This window comes from Hyperoodon ampullatus, assembly GCF_949752795.1.
Source record: "Hyperoodon ampullatus genome assembly, chromosome: 5".
NCBI lineage: Eukaryota > Metazoa > Chordata > Mammalia > Artiodactyla > Ziphiidae > Hyperoodon > Hyperoodon ampullatus.
This window is the reverse complement of record NC_136918.1, coordinates 57951727-57978794: the sequence shown is the minus strand read 5'-3', so window position 1 is coordinate 57978794 and position 27068 is coordinate 57951727. Positions and strand designations below refer to the sequence as shown.

Genomic DNA, 27068 nt, shown 5'->3' with positions numbered 1-27068 from the left:
TTTGACAAGTGTGTCCTAAGTATCTACTTTGGGCTAGACATGTTTCTAGATGTTGGAGATGTCATACATCAAGGGGATTTATAAGACGTACAAGCCCTCTGCTCTTGTGGAACTTACCTATTGGCATTGGGGGAAAAAAAATATCAGAGACTACACTCCCACAGTGTTAAGAGGAGATGGAAAATAACAACTATAGCAGAAGGCCTGAGCTGGTTTCCTGAATTCTGTATATCCAGGAATGCAACTTCTTCAAAATCTGGGTCACACTGTGGAAAGGTGATTAAAGACAGTAAGACAGAGAGAAAATGGCAGAGAGTCAGAGAGAAGCTTCACTCCTCACTGTACATGGGAGGGTCCTTTGGGAGCTTTTACCAGCTTTTACCAAATCTAATGTCTATAAGACGACAGATAAGAGAAACAGTGAAGACTGTGCCTTTGTCCCATACTGAAAGAACTCCAAAGATGCAATGTCCCAATGAAATAACAGGTAGCTTCCCAAGCATCTTTGCTATTCGGAGCCCAGCGCTAAGGTTTTTACATGTATTGGCTCATTTAATGCTAACAATCACCACCTGGTGACATAAACACTAACTTTATTCCCATTTCCCATATGAAGAAACAGCCCTAGAAAAGCTAAGCAACTTGCCTTTGCCCAAGGACACATACCTGGTAGAGAGTGGAACCCAGAACAGGACCCTAGCTGTGTCTGACTCCAAAATCCATGTTCTAAACCACTACCTTTCCATCCATAAAGTTATTTTTCTTAATTTTATTTAAGGGGAAAAAAAGTTATTAATATTGCATAGAAATTTAATCAGATCGCTTCAGAAAGTTGTCTGTGTTTTCCAGATGTTATATTGGAAGGACAGTCAAACATGTCCTCTGAGCCAAAAGCAAATACACACCACTTTCTCAAATGCGTGAGAAACTAAGGGATGAAGTTTTGCGATTGCTTCAGTGTACATGAGCCCACCATCTAAATTTTGAATTACAATTCTAGAATGGAGATCAATATTTTAGTCAACTAATGAATTATTCCTCAAAGTTTATTTTACAACTTCATACATTTCCATCTTTGCCCTTTACTCGATAATTGAATTAATAATAAATTAACTGAGCTGAAGCTGGTTTAGTGAAAACTATGGAGAAGTCCATAATGAAGCTTGTGCCTATTTTGGGATAAATCTGTATCAAAAATTTAAAAATAATTGTAGTAGAATTGAACTCTGAAGCGGGAGAGAGGTCTTGTTTTTGCTTTAAATCATTGAAATTAAATGTAATGAAAAGTGATCAGAGTGCTTATTTTTACTTTGTTTTGTGGGAAATTGTGCTGGGAATGTAGGTCTATTGTGCACAAAGGATGTTGGCTTTATGCTGGAACCACCAGGCAGGTTGAGTTGAGAAACAATTAGCTCAGTCAGCAAGCCTTTGAATCTGATTAAGCCAGGAAGTGGTCACTCCCCAAGACAGAGCAGAATGAAGGGAATGAAGGCGGTAGCCCAACACGAGGAATGATTTCTCTCTCTGAGAAAAACTAGTATTAGAATTCATTGTGTCAGATTTATGTCAAGAATTATATCACTACATTTTATTATTATTTCACTGAAAACAAATATAATCTTGTTTCCAAGTAGATCAACAGTCCACATGTGTCATGGCTACTGTCTCTAAGAAACTTCTGTTTATTGAGGCTTGACATACTCTCATGTTTTGGTAACAAAACATCTTTGAGACGTAGGACCCAAGTCACAGAGGAAAATGCAAGGCTTATACAAGACTGCTGGCTGGCTTCTCATTTCTCTGGGGGCTCTCAGTGTATTCTCTGGAGTTATTGCTTTCTTCCCAGTCTTTTCCTACAAGCTTTGGTTCACAGGATGGAGTGTCTGGATTGCTTGTCCCATCTGGAATGGAGCTTTGGTAAGAAAATATTTTTATTACATATGTTGAGAGAATAAAGGAAAGAGGGAGGGAAGGAGGGACCAGAATAACATGTCCCTTTAAAGTTTTCCAACAATATGAAGACATCATAATTCTACAGAAAATCAGATTTTACCTTAGAACATTGATTTCTATTAGTTATCTTTTAAATATAAGGTTTTCTTAATATCATTTAATCATATCTACAACATATCAGGTACACTATAGTGAAAATGCTGTTCGAGAAATTCTTCAAAAATTATTTTATTTTAATCTTCTTTACCTGGACATTCTGATAAATTGGAATCTATCTTTTAAAATTTGAATGTAGAAAAAAATATGAACCATGAAAAATAATTTTTAAATGAAGAACAAAGTAAAATAATTTTCAGACTAATGCTTTTATTAGAAACACCAAGGTGTGTTTATGTGACCGAAAGGTTTACAAGCCCCAAATCTTAGTTCTCCCATCTTTTTCTTTGAACACAATTGCTCAAACTGAAAATAATTGAAGAAGTTGAGTGATGGGCTTTACTAACTTCACATGTTGCCAAATTTGCATGTGTCAAATACACGTGGGTACTAAGTAACTGCTCAATGTGTCCCCATTGAATGGTCACCACAGGTGAATGATGACACTGGTACCTCAGCTCCCTGGGTCAAAGAAACCAACACATGTGGTCTTGGGTGTAGGTGGCTGCCATGGAGGCATGATTGAAGAGGGGTTACAAAGGCCCAAACATCCAACAAATCCTTCTCTCGTTGTTTCCTGGGATGCCTGACATTCACTATTGGAGACTAGACAATTTGATTTTGAAGCTTTTTGATTGTATGGAGTTTTCTCTTAAAATGTAGCCACTCTCAGGAGGGGCAATATTTTACGTTTTTTAAAAAATCAAACTTAACAGAGATATCATCTAAAAGCAAGACCCTAGGAAATATAATTTTAATTTACTTAATAAATAAATATGTATTGGTAGCCTACTACATGCTTGAGTTACAATGGAGAATAAAATAAGATCTCGATATTAAAGGAATTTGGTCTAGTGGGGCTTAATGATGGTGTGCAGATGGAGGAAAGTGGGATGGTGGGAGCGTGGAACTGAACATGGAAACGATTTGATGGTATTTTTCTTTTTTTAATTTATGTATTCTTTTACACCACCACCCAAGTCTTTTTTTTTTTTTTTTTTTTTTTGCGGTATGTGGGCCTCTCATTGTTGTGGCCTCTCCCGTTGCGAAGCACAGGCTCCGGACGCGCAGGCTCAGCAGCCATGGCTCATGGGCCCAGCCGCTCCACGGCATGTGGGATCTTCCCAGACCGGGGCACAAACCCGTGTCCCCTGCATCGGCAGACAGACTCTCAACCACTGCGCCACCAGGGAAGCCCCACCACCCAAGTCTTGAACTTTTCCTCTTTCCCCCAACAACTACCCCAAACCACACATTCAAGGAAATGTTTATTAAACATCTACTAGAATGCAGTGATGACATTTATGTAAATGTCTACCAAACCTTTTTGTTAGTGACCCAGAGTAAGAAAAATATTTTACATCAGGACCTGGAATGTACATAAATACATCTATATATTTCTCTCAAGGTAAAAAGAGAGATACTGAAATATACATATAACTAGATTTATATAACATGTTTCACAAAACAATACTTAACCTTCTATGTGAAGTGAATTCTGATATTTTCTATTCTAGTTAACTTTGTAAAAATTCTGACTTTACAACTGGCCCAAACTTTAACAAAACCATGGTTATAGCTCAATCCTGTGTCCCTTTCTTATAATTCTTTGCCTATCCCTGCAGGATCTATCATAATATAGTCAACAGATATTGGTGATTTGATTAGGTTCACAGATAACTGAATATATTCTACACCAAACATCTGCTTGACCAATCAGACTCAGAGAGATGACATGACAAATCTCTAGCACATAACTAATTGGTGGCTTTTTGATTTTTTTAGAGTGACAGCATGGGGAAGTAGAGTCAGAGAGTTAGGATTTGGAGAGGTGGGCCTCTGTTCAAATCCTGACTTTAACATTCTTGGTATGTAGTCTAGAGCAGGGCCCTCATTCAACCAGTTCCTCATTGCCTTTACCTGTAGAATGGGGAATTTCACAGGTAAAGAGAGCCCATGTGAAACTGTCTAACCATAAGAGGCTCAAAGAGAATGAACACAATTTGCTCAGAGACTGCATAATAAAGAGCTTTGCCAATTTTAAAGCCCTACACAAATGCTAGTTAATACGATGCCTTTCATTTATGCCCTACTCTCTGTCCAAACCCTTTGTTCCTAATCCCTCGCCACCTGCCTCACTCTCCCATTCTGTTCCCTGACAACCTGCTGAGTTCCCTATCATGTTACATCCTGACCTCATCTCCAACCACTTTTCTTTCCCATCACACTGGCTGCTTGTTTTCAAACATGGCAAGGTATGTTTCTGTCTCAGGGCCTTTGCACTGCCAGTTCTCTGCCGGAAGCCTTTTCTCACATACAGCTTGTTCTCTAACTTTCTTCAATTCTTGGGTCAAATGTCACTTTCTCACTGATGCCTTCCCTCATTACTCTATTTAAAATTGCAGACCTCCCACGCAAATGGCATTCTCAATCTCTCATCCCCTACTCTACTTTTCCCCCCATAACACCATCTAATATACAACATAATTGACTGACTTATTGTCTGTTTGTTTGTCCTTTCCCCCCACATGTAGATTGTACAAAGGCAGGATTTTTTTTTCTATTTTGTTCATTGCTATATCTCCAGCACTTGAAAGGGAGTAAGTGACATGCTAGGTATTCGTGCTAAATATTGCTTGATACATATTGTCGAATGAGTGGTGAATGCCATGCTGTCCATTCTGACAGTACAGAATTCTTTATACAGTTGAGCTCTAATTAGGTGGCAAAGAATAAAGGTCAAGCTGGTATTTACACTAAAGCAGGAAAAAATCCTTACCAGAAGGAAAGCAATAAGAATGCTCCCTCTTTCAATAATGTCTAAATTTGGAACAACATGATTTTTTTCCTAGTGAGTTTGGTAGTGAACCACAGCTCTGTCTGATTAGGGTCAACTTCAAAGGTCTCTGACTCATCCCACAACCTTCCCTGCCAATCACTTCTCAACTTACCTGCAAAGTGTATCTTCCTCTGGTAGAAAGATAATATGTACATTTCAAACATATTTCCTTTTGAAAATGACTCCATATCTCTTTTGAGATTGGAAGAGATAGATTTTAGAAGTGACCCATACTTTGTGTTTGTTCGGTGCCTTTCTTTCAAAGCTTTTTCTAAATTCTTCACAAATATTCCTCCTCAGACTCTCCTAGCTCAATTCTTACAGCCACATGATAAGCTGTTTTCCTAGGATTTCTGAACCAGGTTATTGAAAGTCATCAGCTGCTAGAAAGTATGTAGCAAGGAGATCATTGAGCCTTAAGGACTGAGCTCTACTTTAATCCTGGAAAACCTGGCCTGTAGATCAAGTTCTGATGAACAGACTGAAGTGCACTGAGTTTAAAAACAGGACCTAGGGCTTCTCTGGTGGCACAGTGGTTGAGAGTCGTCCTGCCGATGCAGGGGACACGGGTTCGTACCCCGGTCCGGGAAAATCCCACATGCCGTGGAGCGGCTGGGCCCGTGAGCCATGGCCGCTGAGCCTGCGCGTCCGGAGCCTGTGCTCCGCAATGGGAGAGGCCACAACAGTGAGAGGCCCGCATACCACAAAAAACAAAAGCAAAAACAAAAACAAAACAAAAAAAACAGGACCTAAAGTCTGTAGGGTCCAGGGACTTGGCCAACAGTGAGCAGCAGCACTGCACCCAGACCCCTGCTTGGAGACAGGAACTTCGGAGAAAGGTAGGGCTGGACTCACCCATGCAGGCTCCAGTTTCCTTGTTCATTAGAGAAGGACTTGATTGCACCAATGCTCAAGTCTCTTAGAGCATTAACAGTCCTGTGATTTCCAATCAGCTGATGGTCCATTTTCCACTTAGATATCCTAAGCTTCTTGAAGCATAACTGGTCCAAAAATGTAATCATCTTACCACCAAAAGCAATTATGCCTTCTCCTGACTTCCTAGTCTTTGAACACAATTTCAAACCCTGGAGTGACTTTTGACTCAATTCTTTCCTCTAAACTAGTGTTTCTCAAACTGAAATGTGCATGTAAATCACCTGGGGATCTTAAAATGCAGGCTCTGATTCAGTGAGTCTAGGGTGAAACTGAGATTCTGCATGTCTGACAGGTTCCCAAGGGAGGAGATGCTACAGGTCCTTAGGACAGTGCTTGGGGCAGCAATGCCCCAAACCAGCCCATTTCAGCCCCACTCCCACCCCACCACATCCAATCCATTGCCAACTTTTATTTTTCCTACGAGGCAGATCCCTATGCATTTTTTCTTCTTCGTTCTCACTATGCAACCCCTGCCCACCTCCTTACCACTTCCTGCCCCACTCAGGTTTTATGCCTTGAAACTTTTAGAACCAACCTGTGGGAATCTATACATTAATGGGTTATAAAATCAACCTGTTGGGCAGCTAGCATTTGAACATATAGAATATGAATAGAACAGAATAGGATGGGATAGAATGGAATGGAATATAATAGAGAATTCTACAGTGTATCACACATAATAAAGTTATTGTTATTTTGGTTAGATGTAAAAATATTTGTAACTTGGCCATGTTACAAAATATATTTCTTACTATGGGTAAAGGTTAAAAAAAAAAAAAGCTTGAAGACCAAGGTCCTACAGAGACCTCTAGGCCAATGCAGCAATCATGCAATAACAGGCCCATCTTTCTAAACCTCTGCTGTGCTGGTCTAGCCCCGTCTTCAAAAATCTTTAGTTTTGCTTCATTGTCCAAACCAAGTTCAGATATATTAGCCTGGATTTTGAGGCCCTCCACACCCTGACCTCACGTGGCTTTCAAGCATGATTTCCTACTCCTCTCTGCCAGGAACCAACCCTCCCACCGGCTGCTACCCTGGCGGCCTGGACTGCCCTTCCCTCTGCATCTCTCACTGACGTCACATCCATCCTTCAAACCTGCTTTGAGTCATATTTCCCCCACAGTGCCTTCATTCCTTTCACACCTGGACTACAGATTCCGTTGAGAGTTGGAGCCATTATTTGTATAATTATTGCTTGGTGAGCTTGCTTATCTTATTCAGCTTCTCTGTGCCTCACTTTTTTTTTTTTTTTTTTTTTTTTCGGTACGCGGGCCTCTCACTGTTGTGGCCTCTCCCGTTGCGGAGCACAGGCTCCGGACGCGCAGGCTTAGCAGCCATGGCTCACGAGCCCAGCTGCTCCGCGGCATGTGGGATCTTCCCAGACCGGGGCACGAACCCGTGTCCCCTGCATCAGCAGGCAGACTCTCAACCACTGCGCCACCAGGGAAGCCCTCTGTGCCTCATTTTAAAAATAGGAGACGATCTACATCCTAGGGTCATTCATTATGAAGATTAAATGAATTAACACATGGAAAGCATTTGGTAGAGTGCCTGGCGTAGAATAAGTGCTCAATAAATGTTAAACGTTATTATCATTATTCCATCGGCATAGTGCCTATCACATCCCTTGTTCCCAGTAGACCCAAAATAGATGTCCGTAAGTGAATAAATTAGCCCATGTTATAATGATTCCTCTAAAAGTTTCTATTTCTGTTGTGAAGCTCTCTGCTTCCTTCAATTCATCTGTTTCTGGGAACTGCATCCTTACTGGGGCCATTTAAAGATTTAGTGGGAGGGGTCACAGTTAGCATGCAGAATGTTAGCAAGCAACTTTTGCAAAACCCAAGTAATGTCCTTGGAACTGTCCCCACAGAGCAAGTCCACAGCCTGTCAAGAAGAGCTGAGGGTGGAGAGTGCAGGGCTGGGCCTCCAGCTGCACTCCCACCCTCCCCAGGCATGGCCTCCTTTCCGCCCTTCCTCACAGCCTGACCGCCCCTCTCTACCCAACTCTTCACCTCTCAGACCCTCCCACAGTTCCTTTTCCCACTTGACTTCTCTTCCCTCAGATCTCTTCCTTTTTTAAAAAAATTTTTGGCTGCGTGGCACAGCATGTGGGACCTTAGTTCCCCGACCAGGGATCAAACCCATGCCCCCTGCACTGGAAGCGCACAGCCTTAACCACTGGACCACCAGACAAGTCCCAAATCTCTTCCTTTTTTATTCTATTCCCCTTCCCTGTCTAAAAATAAAATTTTTTTTAAAATGAAAAGAAGAAAAAGGAAAGCCTGTGACTCTTGGGGGAATACCCGCACTCCATCTCCCAGGCACGGCCGGGCACCAGGAAAGATGGGTGTGCTTGGGTCCTGAGCCACAGTCCTCAGGGTGGATTTAACAAGTTACTGAATGGCATGCATACACCAGCTTCCCCCATGAAAGATCTTTTTCAAAGTTTTGTGTAAACAAAGCAAAATTGAAGCTGGCAGCTACAGCAGAAATAGCAGGCAATTGCAATTCTGCAGGATTTTTCAACTTTTGAAAGGAAAGAAACAGTTTGTGCCAAAGTAGTTAAGGCAACCTGGACTCTAAGCATCTGATAATGTCAGCTATCTACTTGGACTTCAACCAGCAGAGACATCTCCTTTGCTTTTTATCTCATTTGCTTTAGTGTTTCTCTCACACAGAGGACTGACGTGTCAATTGAGTGCTTTGCATCTGAAAGCAGAGACTAGCCCCAGGCTTAGCATCAGTGCTACAGTTGCTGTTAATAATTCTCCTGTTTTGTTGTACTGTTTATGCTGGCTCAACCTCCATAGGGTCCCTCGGAAACTTTCCTCTTGCAGAATCAAGCCAACCTCTTTTGATTGCAGATGGTTCTGTTTTTATCCATGGGAGTTTTATGGTATGGTGATGCCAAAGTCTGGAATGTCAGGCTTAGCTACATGAGAAGTTTTGTGTGAGTGTACATGTGCGTGCTTTTATCCCCTCCCTCTCAGATTCTCTAAATCCAATATTCAAAATAGAATATGCCAGGAAAATGAAAAGCTAGGTCTCAAAACAATAAATATGCCAGACCTGGAGCTACAAAAAGCAACATCCCACAAAACCATATTGGTAAAAGCTCCGATTTTTTTCCCCTGTTGATACTATACATACAGTCATGTTTATTTCTCTGTCAAAACCCTAAATTGTCACTCTTTTTGAACCTGTCCTCATTCTATATCTTATTTCAGGCACATCTCTTCCTGCTTTTCTCTCCCAACCTCAAAACATTCCTTGACCAGGAACAAATGATTTATGGGTTGGGGATAAGCAATTTCCAGACTCTGATTACAAAGGTCTACATCAGACCCGGTGCCAAAGCGAAGATGAGCACAGAATTTTTTTTTCATTATCTATTGCTCAGTTCTGGTGACACCATTCCCTCCTTTGTGGAACTATTTTCATTCTGCATTTGGGGGCTTTTTCTTCAACGGAGACTATGAAGAACTCTCTTTTGAAAAGCTGGGCACCATTGCCCCCAGAACAATAAATGCCCCATTGTGCATTCATTCTAATGAGAATCTTTGTTATTTGAGAGACAGGGATCACCAGCAGGCTGGGGCCGCAGGATCTCAAAAGAAAGCAAAGAGTAAAAAGATATACCGCTGCCGGGAGGGTTTGGGGGTGGGTGCGGTTCTGTGACACGTTTCCTTTTCAGTTCCTCCCATTTGTAAATTTAGCAATTTGGAAAAAGATGAACAATAGACAATTAATCAAAATAAAACATACGGCAGGGGTTTTAAAGCCAAGCTTTCATTGCAGTGACATCTTACAGTAGTAAAGGTTATAATTGTGATGGCAACGGCAACATAGAAAATCAAAAAAATGAGCTTGTGTGAATCATGTCTCTGTGACACTGATGGCTTCTTTTCCTCATTGTCATCACGGATGCGGAGGTGATCAGAGTCATAAATCCATTTAGCCATTTGCTATTCCTTCTGGTTTATGATAAAGTTGTCAAACCGTGAAGCAAACTGAACTCTTTCCAGAGGTACCTTCTCTCACGGGATGTTGTTTTTCCATTTGCCTTTCACAGGCCATCATGACTGGTATACTCCTACTGTTGGCTCACAAAGAGTGGACCCAGAGACACCTGGTAAATGTATAGACATCGAGTAGGTTGGCAGAGAAAGTTTGAAGGTCAGATCTCTACTAGTTCAGGATGGAACACAGAGAATGATTTCTGATTATAATTGAATCCTATCTAATTGATGCCTTACTATGATGGATTTCAGTCATAAACGATGTTTTAAATGCATAATTTTTATCTGATACCTGCTCCAAACATTTTCTACCAGTTCCTGTGATTATTGTATCTAAGTAGTGTAGTTTGGGGAGGGCAGAATCAGTGTTAGTCTTCCTGAATTTCATTCTGAAAAAGTGGATCTAGAGGATCCTCTGTTTTTAATAATGTATTTTCAAGTCTCAATTCCTCAATTTGGTATCTCCTTCCAATCTCCCTGTTACCTCTTCCCCTAAAAAAGGATGAAAAGGGGCTTTCCTGGTGGTGCAGTGGTTGAGAGTCCGCCTGCCGATGCAGGGGACGCGGGTTCATGCCCCGGTCCGGGAAGATCCCACATGCCGCGGAGCGGCTGGGCCCGTGAGCCATGGCCGTTGGGCCTGCACATCCGGAGCCTGTGCTCCACAATGGGAGAGGCCACAACAGTGAGAGGCCCGGGTACCGCAAAAAAAAAAAAAAAAAAAAAGGATGAAAAGTCTGTGATATCTTGCATTTCAACAGTATAGAGCCAAGTAAATCCCAAAATACAGAAAGACTACCTTGATTTGATTATAGCTCCTCTTCCCATGGCTACAGCAGGGCTTCTCAAACTTTAATATATGTGTGAATCACCTGGGGATCTGGTTAAAATGCAGGTTTTGATTCAGTAGATCTGAGTGAGGCCTGAGATTCTACATCTCTAATAAGTTCCCAGGGGATATTTAGTGCTCCTGGACCATAGACCACACTCTGAATAACAAGGTCCTAGGGTAAGGCAGGGATTCTGTTCACTCATCTTTGTTTTCCCACCCAGACTGGTTCTCAACACATGATAGGAGGTAAGTAAATAAATGTGTTGAGTGGAGTTGATTTCATTTTTGCTCCAGTGGGTTGGTACGTTATTCTCCCATAGTGAAGGTTCAAGGGGAAGGCAAAAGGGCCTAAAGAGACGGTTGTAACCCATGTCTCCTTCATTTCCCAGTAGGAAAGATTAATAGCCAGCATCTCTTTCTTTCCACGTATTGCTAAGAAGCTTCTGAAAAATCTAGTTCCCAAAGTAACAATTTGTTTCTGCTTTATTTTCAGTGGGAAGCTAGTTTCACCTTTGTGATTCTGAGCATCCTGGGATGTCCACTTCATTTTACTGTAGCCTTGGCATCTGCTCTCCTTGGCCCGTATTGCTTCTACTCGTTTTGGGGGATTGCAGGGACCAATTACCTTGGTTATGCAGTTGCCTTTCCTTTTCCATATGCAAAATTCCCATCAGTGTGTGTAGACCCACCACACTATGAAGAGTACCACCTGACACTTCAAGCCTTAGACCTGTGCCTGAGCTTTGCCATGCTCTGTGTGTCCCTGACAGCGTTCATCACACTTTCTGCAAGACTTATCCGGAATGGACATATACATGTAAGTTACCAGAAAGGGGGAGCCAGTTCCTGTTCCATCCTAAATGCTAAAATGGAAAGTTTGGTATATTAATGCTTAATCTGTCTCTCTTTTTAACCCCTGTATCTTGTATAACCAAAATTCTCCCACTCTTTCTACTTCTACTCCAGCTACGAGGCTGATATATAATACATCAACATCAGATTTAGCTTTCTAACTTTTTCCAAAAGGGCTGATAATAATTTTAATATGCTAATAATAGAATTATGAACTGAATATTTAGTATGTGTCGGTGTACTTCCCATTTCACAGATAGTAAACAGAGGCTAAAGAGTTTGTATAACATGCCCAAGGTCACACAGCTTAATGACTAGTAGGACCAGATTCAAAAAGCAGAGCTACTTCTCTTCCTCAGGCCAGATTTGTCCTGGGCTCCCTCATCCCCCTCCTTGCATCCTCTGCTTCTCTGCCAGACCATTAAGATGCAAGGCTCTGGCCTCCAGGAGGGTTAGAGCGGGGTCACTGGGAGAACAGCACAAGTGATTTCTGATTCCAAATTCCTGCAGCTGATACTGGGTCCCTCCTCTGTGGGTTGAACAACCTCCCTCTGAAAAGAGGTATTTCTCACTGCAAACTCTTATACTGGCTTTATGATTCAAGTTAGGATTATATCAGGGTCAAGTGAATCTGGGTTATGTTGGCCAATTTTTTTCCAGTTTCATCCTATCAGCACCAACCAGTAAAGCTGGAAGACAAGAATTTGGCACTCTCAATGCTTTTTGTGGTCAGTCTTGTCCTCTTCAACTTCTTCATAAATCTGCAAAGGAAATCCTGTACATTCTTAGGAACGGAGTTGATTTTACAAGCAACTTGCCGAGAAACAAGGCAAGCAGACCAAAATCAGCGCCCCCGCTGTACTGCCAGGGCATGTAGAAGTTTAGTCTTTGAGAATTCTCCCTTGTGGCAAGTGTCCTAACTTTCTAGACTCTTTACTAAGGAACATATGCGTAGGAGAACCACACATTAAAAGTTGACAGTAAAAAAAAAAAAAAGTTGACAGTCATAACCCCTTAGCATGCATAGCTAATCAGACATCTGGCTGTCATTTTAAGCATGACCCTCACAACATTGAGGTTTAATGTAGGGTGGAGGGTAGGGAGAAAAGAATGAAAAAAATATATGCCGAGCTTGGTAAGCCAACAGTGCCTTACCATGGAAACCCAACAGTGAGACCACCTAAAGTGCCTGGAGAGAGAGAAAATTAATTGAAAGCAGAGCAAAGTTCTGTGACTTTAGGGTTTTGCCTTTGCCCATCTTGCTCAGAACAGTTTCTGAGCTACGTATGGGACCCAATGCAACTACAACACGTTCCTCAAAGGGAATCAATGACATCAGAAGCACCCAGGGTTTTTGTGAAACTAGATTTCTGCATCCCTTCCAGGGCCATTCCCACTATGTCAGAAATTCTGGGGTTGGAGGCAGGGAACATGCGTTTTTAACACATGCCCCCAAGAGATCCTGATGAAAATTCTCTTCCTAGCACTAAGTATCAATTCTGGACAGAATCTCAGTTTTCCCATTTGCATAAAATGCAGCACTAGTTTGGGTGAGAGTTCTAGATAAATTTAATAAGCATGTCTTTGGTGAACATTCTTGGATGACTTGACACCACTTAATCCATAGGGGTGGCAGATCACGTTTCGTTAGTGAGGATGAGTGGCTGACATAATAGGATATGATGTCCTGTATTAATAAATACACCACTGTTGCCCCAAGACCAAAAGGAGCTCATGAAGCCTGAACAAACCTTTGTTACCATGCAGAAATCTCAGCTACATTAGGCACAATTTCTAGCAGTGAAATAAATGCATTGTTTATCAAAATTCTAGAAAACACATAACTTTCTTAGAAAGAAAGGTGGATTGTTTGCTGGGATACAGAATTCTACATAGTGATTCTACTTTTAATGAACCTCTGTGTAGTTATGTTGTTAGATTCCCTACAGTGCTGAAAGGGATAAGTAATATTTTTAAATTTTTATTTAAAACTATTAATAAACACTGTGAGATATGCTGCTGATTCACACTTTTTTCATATAAACAGAACACTGAAAATGCTTTTAAAACCTGCCCACTTTTAAATGTCTGCCTGAAAAGTAAAATTCTTTTATGTAAATATAGTACATAACAGGAAACTCAAGAGCTATGAAAATTTGTAAAAAAGAAAAAGTGATGGTTTGAAGGAGGATTTGGGGGAAATTGTGGTTGTACTGTAAAACAAAATCAATTTTTTCAGATCTATACATAACAGTCAATATTATGATGAAAAATATTCCCTCGTAAGGGTTTGTTTCTGCAAGTTTAAAAACATGTTTTCAAAAATGAATCAAGCACCCCTTTAGGAATCACCACATTCATTATTTCTTCCTTCCTGTGCCTTTTCAGTTCAGTAGAATTGAAGTCATCTTGTGTCCCAGTCAGCTCAAGCTGCTATTAAAAAATGCCGTAGACTGGGTGGCTCAACCAACACACATTTATTTACTTCCAGAGACTGGAAGTCCAAGATCAAAGTGCCAGCATGGTTGGTTTTTGGTGAGGCCTATCTTCCTGGCTTGTGGATGGCTGCCTGCTCACTGTGTGCTCTCAAGGCCTTTCCTGGGCTTGCTCCTAGAGAGAGGAGCAATCTCTCTGTCTCCTATATTTTACAGACACTAATCTCATCATGGGGACCCCACACCTATGGCCTCATCTAAACTTAATTACTTCCCAAATGACTTACTTCCAAATACCATCACAGTGGGGATTGGGATTTCAACATATGGATTTAGGAGGGGACATAAACAGTTGATAGCATCTTACTGAAGGTAACACAGTGACGGTGTATGAGCATGCAGTCAACTGGTGCCCAACTAAAACCAGAGGTCTAATGCTTGAAAGAGGCATGAAGGGTTTGATGATTTTGACAAACACTCACAAAAGCATGGTGTGAGTGCTACAGACTGAATGTTTGTGTCACCCCCAAAATCTACATTGAAGCACTAACCCCCACTGTGATGGTGGTAATTAGATTTGGATGAGGTCATGAGGGCAGAGCCCCCGTGATGGGGTTAGTGCCCTTATAAGAAAATGAAGAGACCAGTGTGCTCTTTCTCCACCGTGATAGTATACAGCAAGAAGGGGACCGTTTACAAACGAGGAAGTAGGCTCCCACCAGACACTGAATCTTCTGACACCTTGATCTTGGACTTCCAGCCTCCAGAACTGTGAGAAATGTCTGTTGTTTAAGCCATCCAGTCTATGGTAGTGTGCTATAGCAGCCCAGGCTGACTAAGACAGTGAGTCCTTCCAAATTTCAAGGGCCTCGTGGGAAGGGGTGGAGCTGGGAGAGGACTAAGAGACCCCTGTTTATGTGGTTCCATGCAACACACTGAAGCGACCCTGTGGGCTTAGGACTCAGTGCAGAGGGCAAATGAGCACCACACAGAATTAAGTTGAAAAACTAAAATGCATAACAACCGTAGCTGAAATTGTCTACATTCTTGGTCCAGTAAGTAATAAAGTGATGAGAAAGGAAAGAATTGGGACGCCAGACGCGTTGCAGCTGTCCCCTGCAGCTACTCTGCCCCTCCCCCATGGAATGGAATGGCTTCGTTTGTTTTCCTTTCATTATTCATTGTTATGTTTGGGGTTGGTTTTTTTTTAATGAAAGGGGGAAAGAAAATATTTTCTCCTTCTCATGTGATACAATGGTTTTATTATTTTTTCAATGAACTGAGAAATATTTGCCATAAAAGATGTAGGTAAACCCTCTAAATGCAGTTTAAAACATGGGGACAGATTATTTATCAGTGGAGGACAAACAAAAGGCAAATTAACAGCAATATACTGGTTCCAAATCTTTCAGCAGAAGTACTCTGCATTATTAGCAATAGAAATATGTTTTGAAAGAAATTCTGCCATGACTCTTAACCTAAAGTTCTGAGGTCCCACATTGGGCTATAGCAAGGTGTTTCTGGTGCTTCTGGGAAATAACCCCCTCGGGTAGATCCAGTAAAACTCAAGCAGTACCGTGCAACTGTAAGAATCCACTGTATTTCTTCCTCGCAAATTCTATTATGTGGTCACCTCAAAGTGGTCAGTCGAAAAATCAGAATCTAGAAAAATAATTGCAATTCAGGGCATTACTATTCCTTCTATCTCATAATTTTCTCTGGAATAATAATAATGGTGACATAAAACTGGGTGATAGAAGAATAATTGTAGGTGTTATTTATTGGACAGTTACTATTTGCCTACTTTATTCATGATAACACTCCAAAGCTCATTGACCCCATTTCACAGATGAGGATGTCAAGGGGGCCATGTAGGGTCAGGGTTCTCTCCCAGGTCTTGAAGGGCCTAGAGACCAGGCTCCTCGCTACTGGACCACACATCTTAGGTCGTGCATCTCCAGTCTTACGTACTCCAGGTGACTTGGCATAGTCATGATTTTCATGGACAATTTTTCTTATGTTTCTCACAGACAAAAATTAACTCATATTTTAGAAATGGAAGCTATTTTCTCCAGGATATTTTCATTCTGTTAAATCAGTGGGACCATACCAAGGGTGATAGCAAGTTACTAAGAGAGGAAAAGTGTCCATTGTAATGTGTTAAAAAAAAAGCTTGATATTTTGTCAAAGAAGGAGCAGTAGGTGGGGAGGGGTTAGTTACCAGAGAACTGCTTTTTGTCCATTTTTACTTTATAAATTGTTGTGAGCTTCAACATATTTTCGTTTTGACTTATCGTCTTTTTTTTTTTTTTTTTTTTGCGGTACGCAGACCTCTCACTGTTGTGGCCTCTCCCATTGTGGAGCACAGGCTTTGGACGCGCAGGCTCAGCGTCCATGGCTAACGGGCCCAGCCGCTCCGCGGCATGTGGGATCTTCCTGGACTGGGGCACGAACCCGTGTCCCCTGCATCGGCAGGTGGACTCTCAAGCACTGCGCCACCAGGGAAGCCCTGACATTATCTTTTAATATAAAATATCCTAGTAGACTTTTTTCCTTGCCCCTTACTCTTAATCTAAAATGTTCTTACTATGAATATAATTTTTAACAAATTTTAAATGTTTTAAATGTCATGTTTTTAAAAATTAGAAATAGATTTAAAAGAAAGAAGAAATTTTTGTTTCATAACAGGGCAGAAACTTGAGTAGAAATCAGAAGCCTCCATTCTCTACAATCATTTAAAGTCAGTTTTCAACAAAGAAAACTGAATTTATACTAGTGAATATTTCAGAATGACTGTGATGGTGCTAATCTGTGAGTACAAAACCATTTAGGAGTGTAGCAATGTTGGTTGGATACTTTAAATTTTATTAATTAAAGAGGAGAATACATGACAGCTACTATTGGATGCCTGAGTTCACCCCTCAGATGAAAAAAGGGAGAGAAATAGAGGAAATAATGAGGGTGAAGCACAATGGGAGCCGTGGGGGGTGAGGAATGACACGACGACACTTTCGCTCTCAGACCCGAGCCTAGGAGCCAGAGAGGACAGTGGACGAGGCAGCAGTGCACCCTGCACACATCAGTAGTCGTGCACCTGAGCTTCCTCATCTCTGAGACCGCAGGGCTTGGCAGCCGACCTCCAAAGACCTTGCCAGATCTTTCTCAGTCTGTGATTTTGAAAGAAAACTTTATTTCATTTGAGAAGATTACCATTCAGAAGGGAGGACTGTCAGCAGCAATGGGTGGCTCTCTAGCTGTCCTAAGCCACACTGATGTGTCACTGGGGTGCACCACATGGCCTTGCTATGCCAGCTCAAGAAGTGATAGACACCAGCAACGGTACTCGAGCGAGGCTTGAGAGTTGTCACAAATCCACAGCGCACTGTAACCGCTTGAGTAAAGCACCTTTCTTTGCTCCATGTTCAATCTGTCATATCAAACCAACCAGAAATACCTTCTTGATTGTCTTTTTAAAAACTTAGTATTATATATTGCTCAGCCATAAAAAAGAATGAAATATTGCCATTTGCAGCAACATGGATGGACCTAGAGATTATTAAGTCAGAAAAAGAAAGACAAATATGAGAGCACTTTTATGTGGGATCTAAACAATAATACAAATGAATCTATATACAAAGCAGAAACAGACTCACAGACATAGAAAACAAACTTATGGTTACCAAAGAGGAAAGGTGAGGGAGGGGTAATTAGGAGTATGGGATTAATAGATACAAACTACTACACATAAAATAGATAAGCAACAAGGATTTACTGTCTAACACAGGGAACAATATTGCATATCTTGTAATAACCTATAATGGAAAATAATCTGAAAAAATATATATACAGGGCTTCCCTGGTGGCGCAGTGGTTGAGAGTCCGCCTGCTGATGCAGGGGACACGGGTTCGTGCCCTAGTCCAGGAGGATTCCACATGCCGCAGAGCGGCTAGGCCCGTGAGCCATGGCCGCTGAGCCTGCGCGTTCGGAGCCTGTGCTCCGCAACGGGAAGAGGCCACAACAGTGAAAGGCCTGCGTAAAGCAAAAAAAAAAAAAAAAAAAAAAAAAAAAATATATATATATATATATATACATATAACTGAATCACTTTTCTGTACACCTAAAACTAACACAATATTGTAAGTCACCTACACTTCAATTTAAAAAATTAAAAAAAAACAAAACAAAAAACAGCATTATATAATTGAATAGGAAGCTTATGACTCTATTTTATTTGCAAAAAGATTGTTCTTAAATTTTATTTATTCTCTTATATCATATAATTAACTTAGAGTCCTGGATGAAACAGAAAGCTCCTTGTTAAAGCAATAGAATTACTAGGTTCTGGACAGTAATTAGTACCTATTGGACAAGAGGAGTATCTTCTGTTCACCAGAAATGACTTCTCTCTTGTCACATATCAAGACTTATGAACCTAAAGCCCTAAATATAATATTCATTATTTATCCTTGCTCCTCAACATTTATTGAGCATATACTATGAGCCAGATATCATGCTAATGTACAGAAAAATGAGCAAAACACATTCTGGCATGCCATTGACTTATAAGGACTGAGGGGAAATGAGACTTGGGCCAGGAGGATCAAGAGCCCAGATGAGGAATAACAAGACCTGAGTTAGGTAGTGATAGTGGGCGTGAGAAGAGGTGGTACATTTGAGAGATATTTAGGAAGTAAAATCAATGGACTTCATAACAGGTAGCATGTGGGACAAAGGAGGAGTCCAGGAAGATGCTAAGGGGTTCTGGACCATGAGAGACAAGACAGAGTGATTGGATTTAATGTGTGAGTCCCACTCTTGTTACTTAAGGTAAATATTCAGTTTTATATCTCATCATTAAAAAAAATTATTGTAAGAACTTAATAGAAGAAATCAGAGGACTTCTACCTGGGATTCTAGCCAATGAGGTACTCAAATTTGCCATTGGACACTCCATCAAGTTGTTTGCATACCAAAAATCAATTATACCTTGCTTTGAGTTTATAATAAACCTAGTGCAGAAGGGCATGGGCTATAAGACAGTTTCAATCTCGGCTGAACTAATTTAACAATGTATCTCTTCTTTTCTTCTACTGAATCTCCCATGGCAAAGATTGGCCGCGAATGACCTATAGATAGCCAAGCCCAGTGGTCTCTTTTCAATCCACATCTTCCTTGACTGCTTTCTTCATGAAATTATCTCCCTTGACTTCCATGCACCATTCTCTTTGGTTCTCTTCCTTCTCCATGGCTTTTCCTCCTCAGTCTCCTCCGAAAGGCCCTCTGCTCTGCTCACCACTTAAAGACTGGTACCCTCACTTACCACTTTTGGGTTGGTGCCTCACACATCCACATCTGTAGCCCAGTCCCCTCTCCTGCTCTAATGAGCTCTACATCTGACTGTTTTCTAGACACTCTTCTGGTGTCCCTCAGATACATCAAACTCCAGGTGCTCATCGTGGAGTGCATCATCTCTTTGTCCTCAACACCTGCTCCTCTTCCTGTATCTGCAGCTCAGTTGCCAACACTCATGATACTCAGGACGAGCCTGAGACCTGGAGTCATCCTTGACTCCATACACCTGAGTCCATCACTGTATCCTGACAACTGTACCTCTCAGGTATTTCTCTAATGTGTCCTCCGTTCTCTGTACCAATGGTGACAACCCTGGTTTGGCTCCCATATTCTCTCACTCAGACTGCTTTGCTTCCAGTCTGTCTTTCTTAAAAAGTATCCTCCACACAGGCTCTAGAAGGAGCTCTCAGGTTCAAATCTGTGCTTATCGGTCCCCTGCTTTAAATCCTTCTGCGACTCCCCTTCACTCTCAGGATACAGCCAAGCTCCTTTGCATGACATCATGTGTATTCAACTCCTCTCTGAGCACGTGAGTTCCTCGAGGACAGGGACTGTCTAAGGTGAGCAAGAAAGGTGGGACTGGGAGTGTGAGAATCAAAAGAGGAAAAGAGAAGCAGGTTGCGATACTAGATGTCATTTTTATGTCTTCCTAGCCATAGCTAAAATCTTACCTAAACCTACAGCAGGAATATTTTAAATTTAAAGACAATTCACATGTCATGGGGAAATTTACTATGGTCATGGAATCCAAAAAGAATCTCCAGAAAGGGATACATAGAAAAAGTAGATTTGAATTTCCATACCAAGGAGCAGTGGTTTAATGAAGAATTGCTTTCAGCATTATGAAACAGAGAGAACCGGATATGGTACTTTTGAAATCAGACAGTTTGAGGGGTAATTGCTTCTTCTGTCACGTACTATCTGAGTAGCCTTGAGCAAATGAATACTGAACCTCTCTGAGCCTAAGGTCCTTATTGGTAAAATGGAGATAACACCTACCTCACATGTTGCAAAATGAAATGAAAGAATTACTATTAAGAGCCTTTACACTGAGCATGGTACTTGATAGGCCTCAAGAAATGTTTGCTATCTTCCCCTCACTGCTAATCAAATTAAATTCTTGACTCAGTCAAAGATTTCAGAAAGTGCCCTTTAGGCTTCTGTAAGTTTTGAAAAACCCCAAACCAGTCCAAACCAGACAAAACAAACAGCAAACCACCAAAAGAGATAGTCAACAGAGAGACTCCCTACTCTTTAGGCAGCCCCTGTCTACAAAAGTAATGGTTCTTCTGGACCATTTCATGCTTATGCCAGATATTTTATTACACATATATTTCTTTTTTTATATCTCTCTGCCATCCCCCTCCACCAATATCACCAATTTTGTTCTCTCTGGTGACTCCTCTTAAATCCTTAAGAGGTACCATGATGCTGTTACTTGAGTCATTCTTCATCGGGCTCCTGTGACATAAAAAAGGCTAAATTAAATGTCAGAAATGACACTCTATTTTCTTTGATAAATTGTAGAAATAAACACTATTGTATTTTTTTCCTTCCCAGGGTCAAAAGAATGGACAATAAGTTTGAAGCAATATTCCTCTTAAATTTGTCGTCTTTGTGACCATTATTTTGAAATATTTCTGAAATAATTTTGATCTTTAAACATTTTTCCTCTATGTTCTTATAAAATAAAAAATTGAAGTAGTTGTACACTTTAGCCCTTTTTGATGGTTAACCTTGTTTTTTCTGATTTACATGCTGTGATACAAAAATTGAAATTATGTCACTGTTGTCATAGAATTTTTAAATCTGAAATATAAATTGGAAGTGAATGAATGTTTTCTTTAAATTCCTCTTGTTCCCTGTGTGATGTTTCATTGAACTGTAATTTCATATTACCCAAATTAAGGAAATGCTTTCACACCCTTTCTTCATTGCCATTACCAAAGTGACTCTAAATCTTCAAAACACAATTAAAACTGAATTGTGGGGATAATGAGAAGGCTCTCCTGCAGGGGGACTGTGGTCCTCCCTCCTGACCTCTCTATAGCTTGTCTTTGGCACTTAAGACAAACTACTTAATTAATTGGAAGAGATCTTATTAGAGGCACTTTAGACTAATTTTTCATCAAATGTCCCAAGATTCATATGCCCCTGACAGCTCAGCCATTCCTAAGTGGCAACTCCAGTCAGCTGCTGAGTGGTTCTAAATGTAAAATGTCTTTCTTGTCTTGGCTAGAGACCTTCTTCTTATAACCTCTGTGTCTCTGTGTCTCAGTCCTGCATCTGTAGCCCCTGAGAGCACAGTACAGTGGTTCTCAAATGCGGTTCCAAGGTCAGAAGCATCAGCATCATCTGGGAACTTGTAAGAACTAGACACTCTGGGGTTGGGTCCACCAATCTGCTTTTGGAAGCCCTCCTCCAGGTGAGGGCTAAAGTTTGAGATGCACTGGTATTGTGTAGCACACTAAAGTTTGAGACGCACTGGTGTAGCGTAGCACAAAGTGGGTGCAACTTTGGAATGAAAAATACCTGGATTCAGACTCACTGGTGTAGTGTAGCAGAAAGTGGGTGCAATTTTGGAATGAAAAATACCTGGATTCAGATCCTGGCCCTCTGTCATTTTAGGCAATAGCCTCCGTTTCCTCTCTGATCAAATGGAGCTGATGGGCATAGCTAATTCCCAGACTTGCTGAGAGAATTCAATGATACTATATGGGTCAAGCACACAGCAGAAAGTCTAACACACCCTTAGCGCTCAAAATTACTGTCTAGTGATATTGGTTCATTCAACACATTTATTAGATGGCTTTGATATGAGTCTATATAAAGCCCTTTTTTTTTTTTTTTTTTTTTTTTTTTTTTTTTGCTGTACGCAGGCCTCGCACTGCTGTGGCCTCTCCCGTTGTGGAGCACAGGCTCCGGACGCACAGGCTCAGCGGCTATGGCTCACGGGCCCAGCCGCTCCGCGGCATGTGGGATCCTCCCGGACTGGGGCACGAACCCGTGTCCCCTGCATCATCAGGCGGACTCTCAACCACTGCGCCACCAGGGAAGCCCAAGCCCTTTCTTTTGAAAATGGAGAAGTACAGAAAATTTTAGACATGACACCTTAGACATAATAGTATTTAATACCTTCATTTTACAAATGGAAAGTATAACATTCAGAGAGACGAAGTGACGTGTTCAAGGACACACAGCTCAATTGCTGGTGTATGGAAGCCCTTTAGGTGCCTCCCAGTGTGCAGCTCTTCAATCAACACATGTTTATCTGTCACTTAATACAGCAATAAGATATGTATTCCCGGGCCTGGTGATTACACAAGTAGGGACTTCGAATTTATCAGTATACTGTCTGAATTAATTTTAATATTAATGGAGCATTCCCAGCTAGAATTGGACACCATGGTTACTTATTTACTTACATTTTGCTTTCTTATTTATATCTTATTCTGTTCCGAAAGGATTTAAGGTGACTCTTGGGCATTTTATCAACGGTTGGAGTTCCAGCCACCACAGCACTAACCATTGAACCAGTGAATTCCAATAGTTGCTTCCTGGAACTTTTGCAAGAGGCTCTCAGCAAAATGTGCACAATTCTGAGGATCCCAAGTGGATACATAAGAGAAGTAGACCAATACCAAGTGCTTTAGGTTAACTGGAATCCCTTGTATAAATTGTTAATCAGATATCAAGGAATATATGTGGTTATTTCTTGGTCTCGCATGTACAAAGACACGGGTAGACATTTTGCTATGCCCTTGCCTGGGGAAACTAAATGGTTAATGCTCACCATCACACGCCCAGAAAAAGTCCGATTTACCGACTGGAAGGAATAAGGCACTTTTACTTTAAACAGCCTGTTCTCAGTTTTGTGGGGCTGTTGATATTACTGGGCTAATGACAGACGCCAAGGCAGGAAAATAGGCTGGGTTACTTATAATTCTTTGAATGTGGACACATCAGCTTGTGGGAAGGAAACTATTTAAAATGGGGCTTAGGGAAAGCAAAAAAAAATCCCCTTTCCCCATATGAGATTCTTCCACAGTGTTGTCATGGAATCTTGAAAACCTCTATACAGCGGATCACTCTCGTTGGATATATGCAAATTTTCTGAGATCCAGCGGTTTCCTGCCAGGGAAAAACTTATAATAACAGAGCAAGAATGCAATCCGAGCCCTTGCTCTCTGAAACCCTGAAAGAACAGAGTCGTTCTTGACAGGGCAATTTCAACCCTTGACATTCCAGGAAATAGCTTAATAATGTCATTTAGTCTGGGGTTGTAACCAGTCCTAAGACATGGAGACACAAATGCAGTGTAAAATTTTAAATATCAGTTCGGGGACCATTACTCATTTTCACACAGAGCTTAACAGCAAAGACCACCACCACAAAGCAAAAACTAAGCAAGCCTTCCTAATTAAATTTAACATTGTCCCCACTAATTAAACACAATATAGGAAAGGTTTCTGCCAAGAAATTACAGACACATCCTGAAGACTATTTACTTTCCTGGGTCCTGGGCCCGTGCCATATCCAGGACGTGACCCCCAAACAAAACTGTACTTTGATCATTAATATATATGCAGAAGTTACCCCCATCCTGGAGCCTCAGAGGCCTTAATGAGACACACTGGCCTTTACATAAAATGTGTTTCATTTTTCCTGGGTACGGTGCAGCTGAAAAAGGTTACAAGACTCAGGTTAAAAGTCAGGAAATGGATCAGGACCCCACGCTATGACATCATTTTCTTGCAATGCAATGAAGCAATGACATTTCCTGCAGGAAAAAAGATTAGAGCTGACAAGCTGCCTTAGTTAGCTGCAGTGTTTGCCATGGAAGGTGTCAGGCCTGCCTCGTTCCAGCTCCTGCCACCCTCCCCCCTGTTCCTTGGCTGGGGCTTCCCAGGGGTCAGTGAGAGAGTGAAAGAGACCCAGGCCACTTCTATTTAATGACAGTCCTGATATATTTAAGATAAAGATGTGCTAAAACATTGTTACAAAACTTGTGGAATTTTTTAGTTATTAGAGTATTTAGTACTTTAGACAAAAATATATATATATAATTTTGCCACTTGCAAAGTGATTTCCAGATTATTTTTAAAATTGACATATAGGCAGAGCCACCAGGGGTAATTGTGCAGGTTGGCCAAAGGCAGAGCGGGATTCAAAGCTAGCTCACTCTCCGATTATCAAACCATGGTTGCTGGTTCAGGACTAGATCTGCCTTTTTCGGATTCACACAGATGTCTCACAACCAGTGACAGATGATCTTGCAATGGGACACAGTTTGAAGGTAAATGATGAACCAGTCTTCTCCTTTCAATCCTGGGTGTCTCTGTAACGGTAGACATAACATCTTGGGGCATATCTCTAGAAGTGTGAATTCGAGGACCTGCCTAATTGTGAGTTCTGGGCCAAATCTGCCTCCTATCTGGGTCACCTCAGCAGTAGGGAGTCCTTTGGGGATTTGTGAACAGGTGCTTCCAATATGCCAACACAAGGGGTGTGAGGCACCTAGCTTGGCGAGTACGAGCTCTGGGCTAGGTTTCAGCCCGGCCAGGTGCTTTCGTGCACAAGTCACATAACTATAGTGGCCCTACTGTTCCCCAGATGGTAGACCCTGCTCTGGACTCCACATGCAGACAGACCTGCTCCAGTCCTTCAGACCAGTTTAGAGACACGACTGAGGCAAGAATTATTTAAGAGCTGGGGCCAACCCCCTGGGACTCCACACCAAATCGCCCTTGCTTGTCCATGTGTGGCCTTGCGACTTGGTTCAATAACTGGGTTTCTGCCTTGGACACGGGATCCAGTGGCTGAGTAGCTGGTGAGTACTGCCTGGGAACAAGTGTCTATTCCCTCGACTTATCGTTACCATGCCCCTTCTGGAAACCACAGGTGTGCTCGTAAACAACGAAGGAAGGGGTCCAGCCTTATCATCTTCTGTCATTTTTCTTCTCCTTATCTTCCTTCTGGATCCTCCTGGGAGGTAGTGGAATCTACCAAGCAAAGACTGCAGATATGACAGAAAAAGACAGCTTCCTGATGCTTCTTTTGTCCATTTCAAAACAGAATTTATACTAACTCACTTGTATGTCAGTGGAGGAGAGTGATCAGTAGTGACAAGTTTCTACTACCAAAAAATCAAACACTTATCATCTCAGAAATGAAAAGTCCTAGAACCAGGATGGATTTCTACATTAGAAGCAATGTTTCTAGGTACTATGCTAGGTTTGCCAAACAGATTTAAGCTCTCTACAGCACTAGAGTGGGTAGATGTCAGAGATGCTCTGAGACACAGTTTACACAGCATTTACATCTATAAATCATTACATAGTAACTGGATGGACCTTGTAGTGACAAATATGCTATCCCTGGAAAAATGTGCAAATATCTGAAGGGCTTACACATTCCCCCAGGATGAGTCAAAACAAGCATAGTTGTCACACCTTCCTTTCATTATCCTGTGGGTGTTCTCTCAAATGTGTGGGTCTTCATAAATGAGTCACTGTTTCCAAGGTCTGTCAAAAGTATCAGTGGTCACAAGCCTAGGAAGCATAACAGGCCTAGAAAAAAGTACAGAACTTTAAATCATGGGCAATAATGTAAAATGTCTGAAATTACTGGGGTTTTATTACTCTGCCAAATTTGCAGTCTTATACTATCTAATCACTCCCTTTTGAGGACTCACTATTTCCTATAGTTAAACCTATGAGGAATAAAAAGGAATTTATTTTACATTTGGTGTATTTGTATAGTCACCGGGTCTAGAGCCGGTACTTTCTGCCATTTGAGTAACCCTTCTGCTTGCTTGCCCATACATGTTGAAACTGTCATTTAACTTAAATACACAGATCAGACTTGTTTAAGACTCTACCCTTTCACCTTGCTCTAGGCAGGGAAAAAGATCAAAGCTTCCTGTGTTTTTTAAGGATGACCCCTTCTTTGTTCTGAACACATCTCACATCTCCTATTTGTAGAAGCTTATGCACAGCTGAACTGTTTTTCTTTTCTCTAAACCTACTTATCATAAACAAGACCCTCATTGCCCATTGGGCATCCTCAAAAAGGGAATTTACCCATCGGATAGGTTGTTTACCTAATAATGATGGCTTTTTAAATTCATAGTATTAAAACAGATATTTTTAGTACAAAGTGTTGTCAGAATTGATAGGTGAAAAAAAGGTGTTTGTACTTAATATGCTATAATGATGAGACTGATGTAGAACAGTGAAAAAACTCACCTGTTATCAGTTCTGCCTTGAAATAACCAAATGACAAAGTTTTTACGTATTTTATTTTTACTTCAAAGTGACCCTAATTCATTTATTAATGCATTAATTCTTTTCAGGTTGAAGTAAAATATAAATAAATGATGATGATATCATTTCACTTAGTTCATGAATTTATTATCGATTAAGAATATGCAGGGTACCGGCCAGAAGACAAGGTGCTAAGAATTGGAAAATGAAATCTCCTAGTCCACAAAACAGAGAGGATACAGAAAATAAACACCACAAAGAAGTTTTAATGGGTTCAATCCTTACCAGGCTAAGGACTGAAAACAAAATCATTTCATCTTTTGGGGTCTCCTAAGTTTTCTCATCTATAAGACCAAGGAGGCAAAATTAATTGTAAGGTCCATTTAGCCCCTAAATTCTGGGACTAAAAGAAATATGTGCCAGGGCTA

General features: G+C 41.2%; 1 protein-coding gene across 1 annotated transcript; it reads left to right on the top strand.

Annotated features, from left to right (window-relative positions):
* Positions 1 to 1758: 1758 nt before the first annotated feature.
* On the top strand, positions 1759 to 22922 carry TMEM212 (transmembrane protein 212; the record flags this gene model as incomplete). Its single annotated transcript, XM_079704805.1, has 4 exons — positions 1759 to 1917; positions 9960 to 10019; positions 11229 to 11552; positions 22840 to 22922. 4 exons carry the CDS (start codon positions 1759 to 1761, stop codon positions 22849 to 22851), a joined length of 555 nt encoding a protein of 184 aa, XP_079560931.1. The 3' UTR covers positions 22852 to 22922.
* Between the last annotated feature and the right edge of the window lie 4146 nt (positions 22923 to 27068).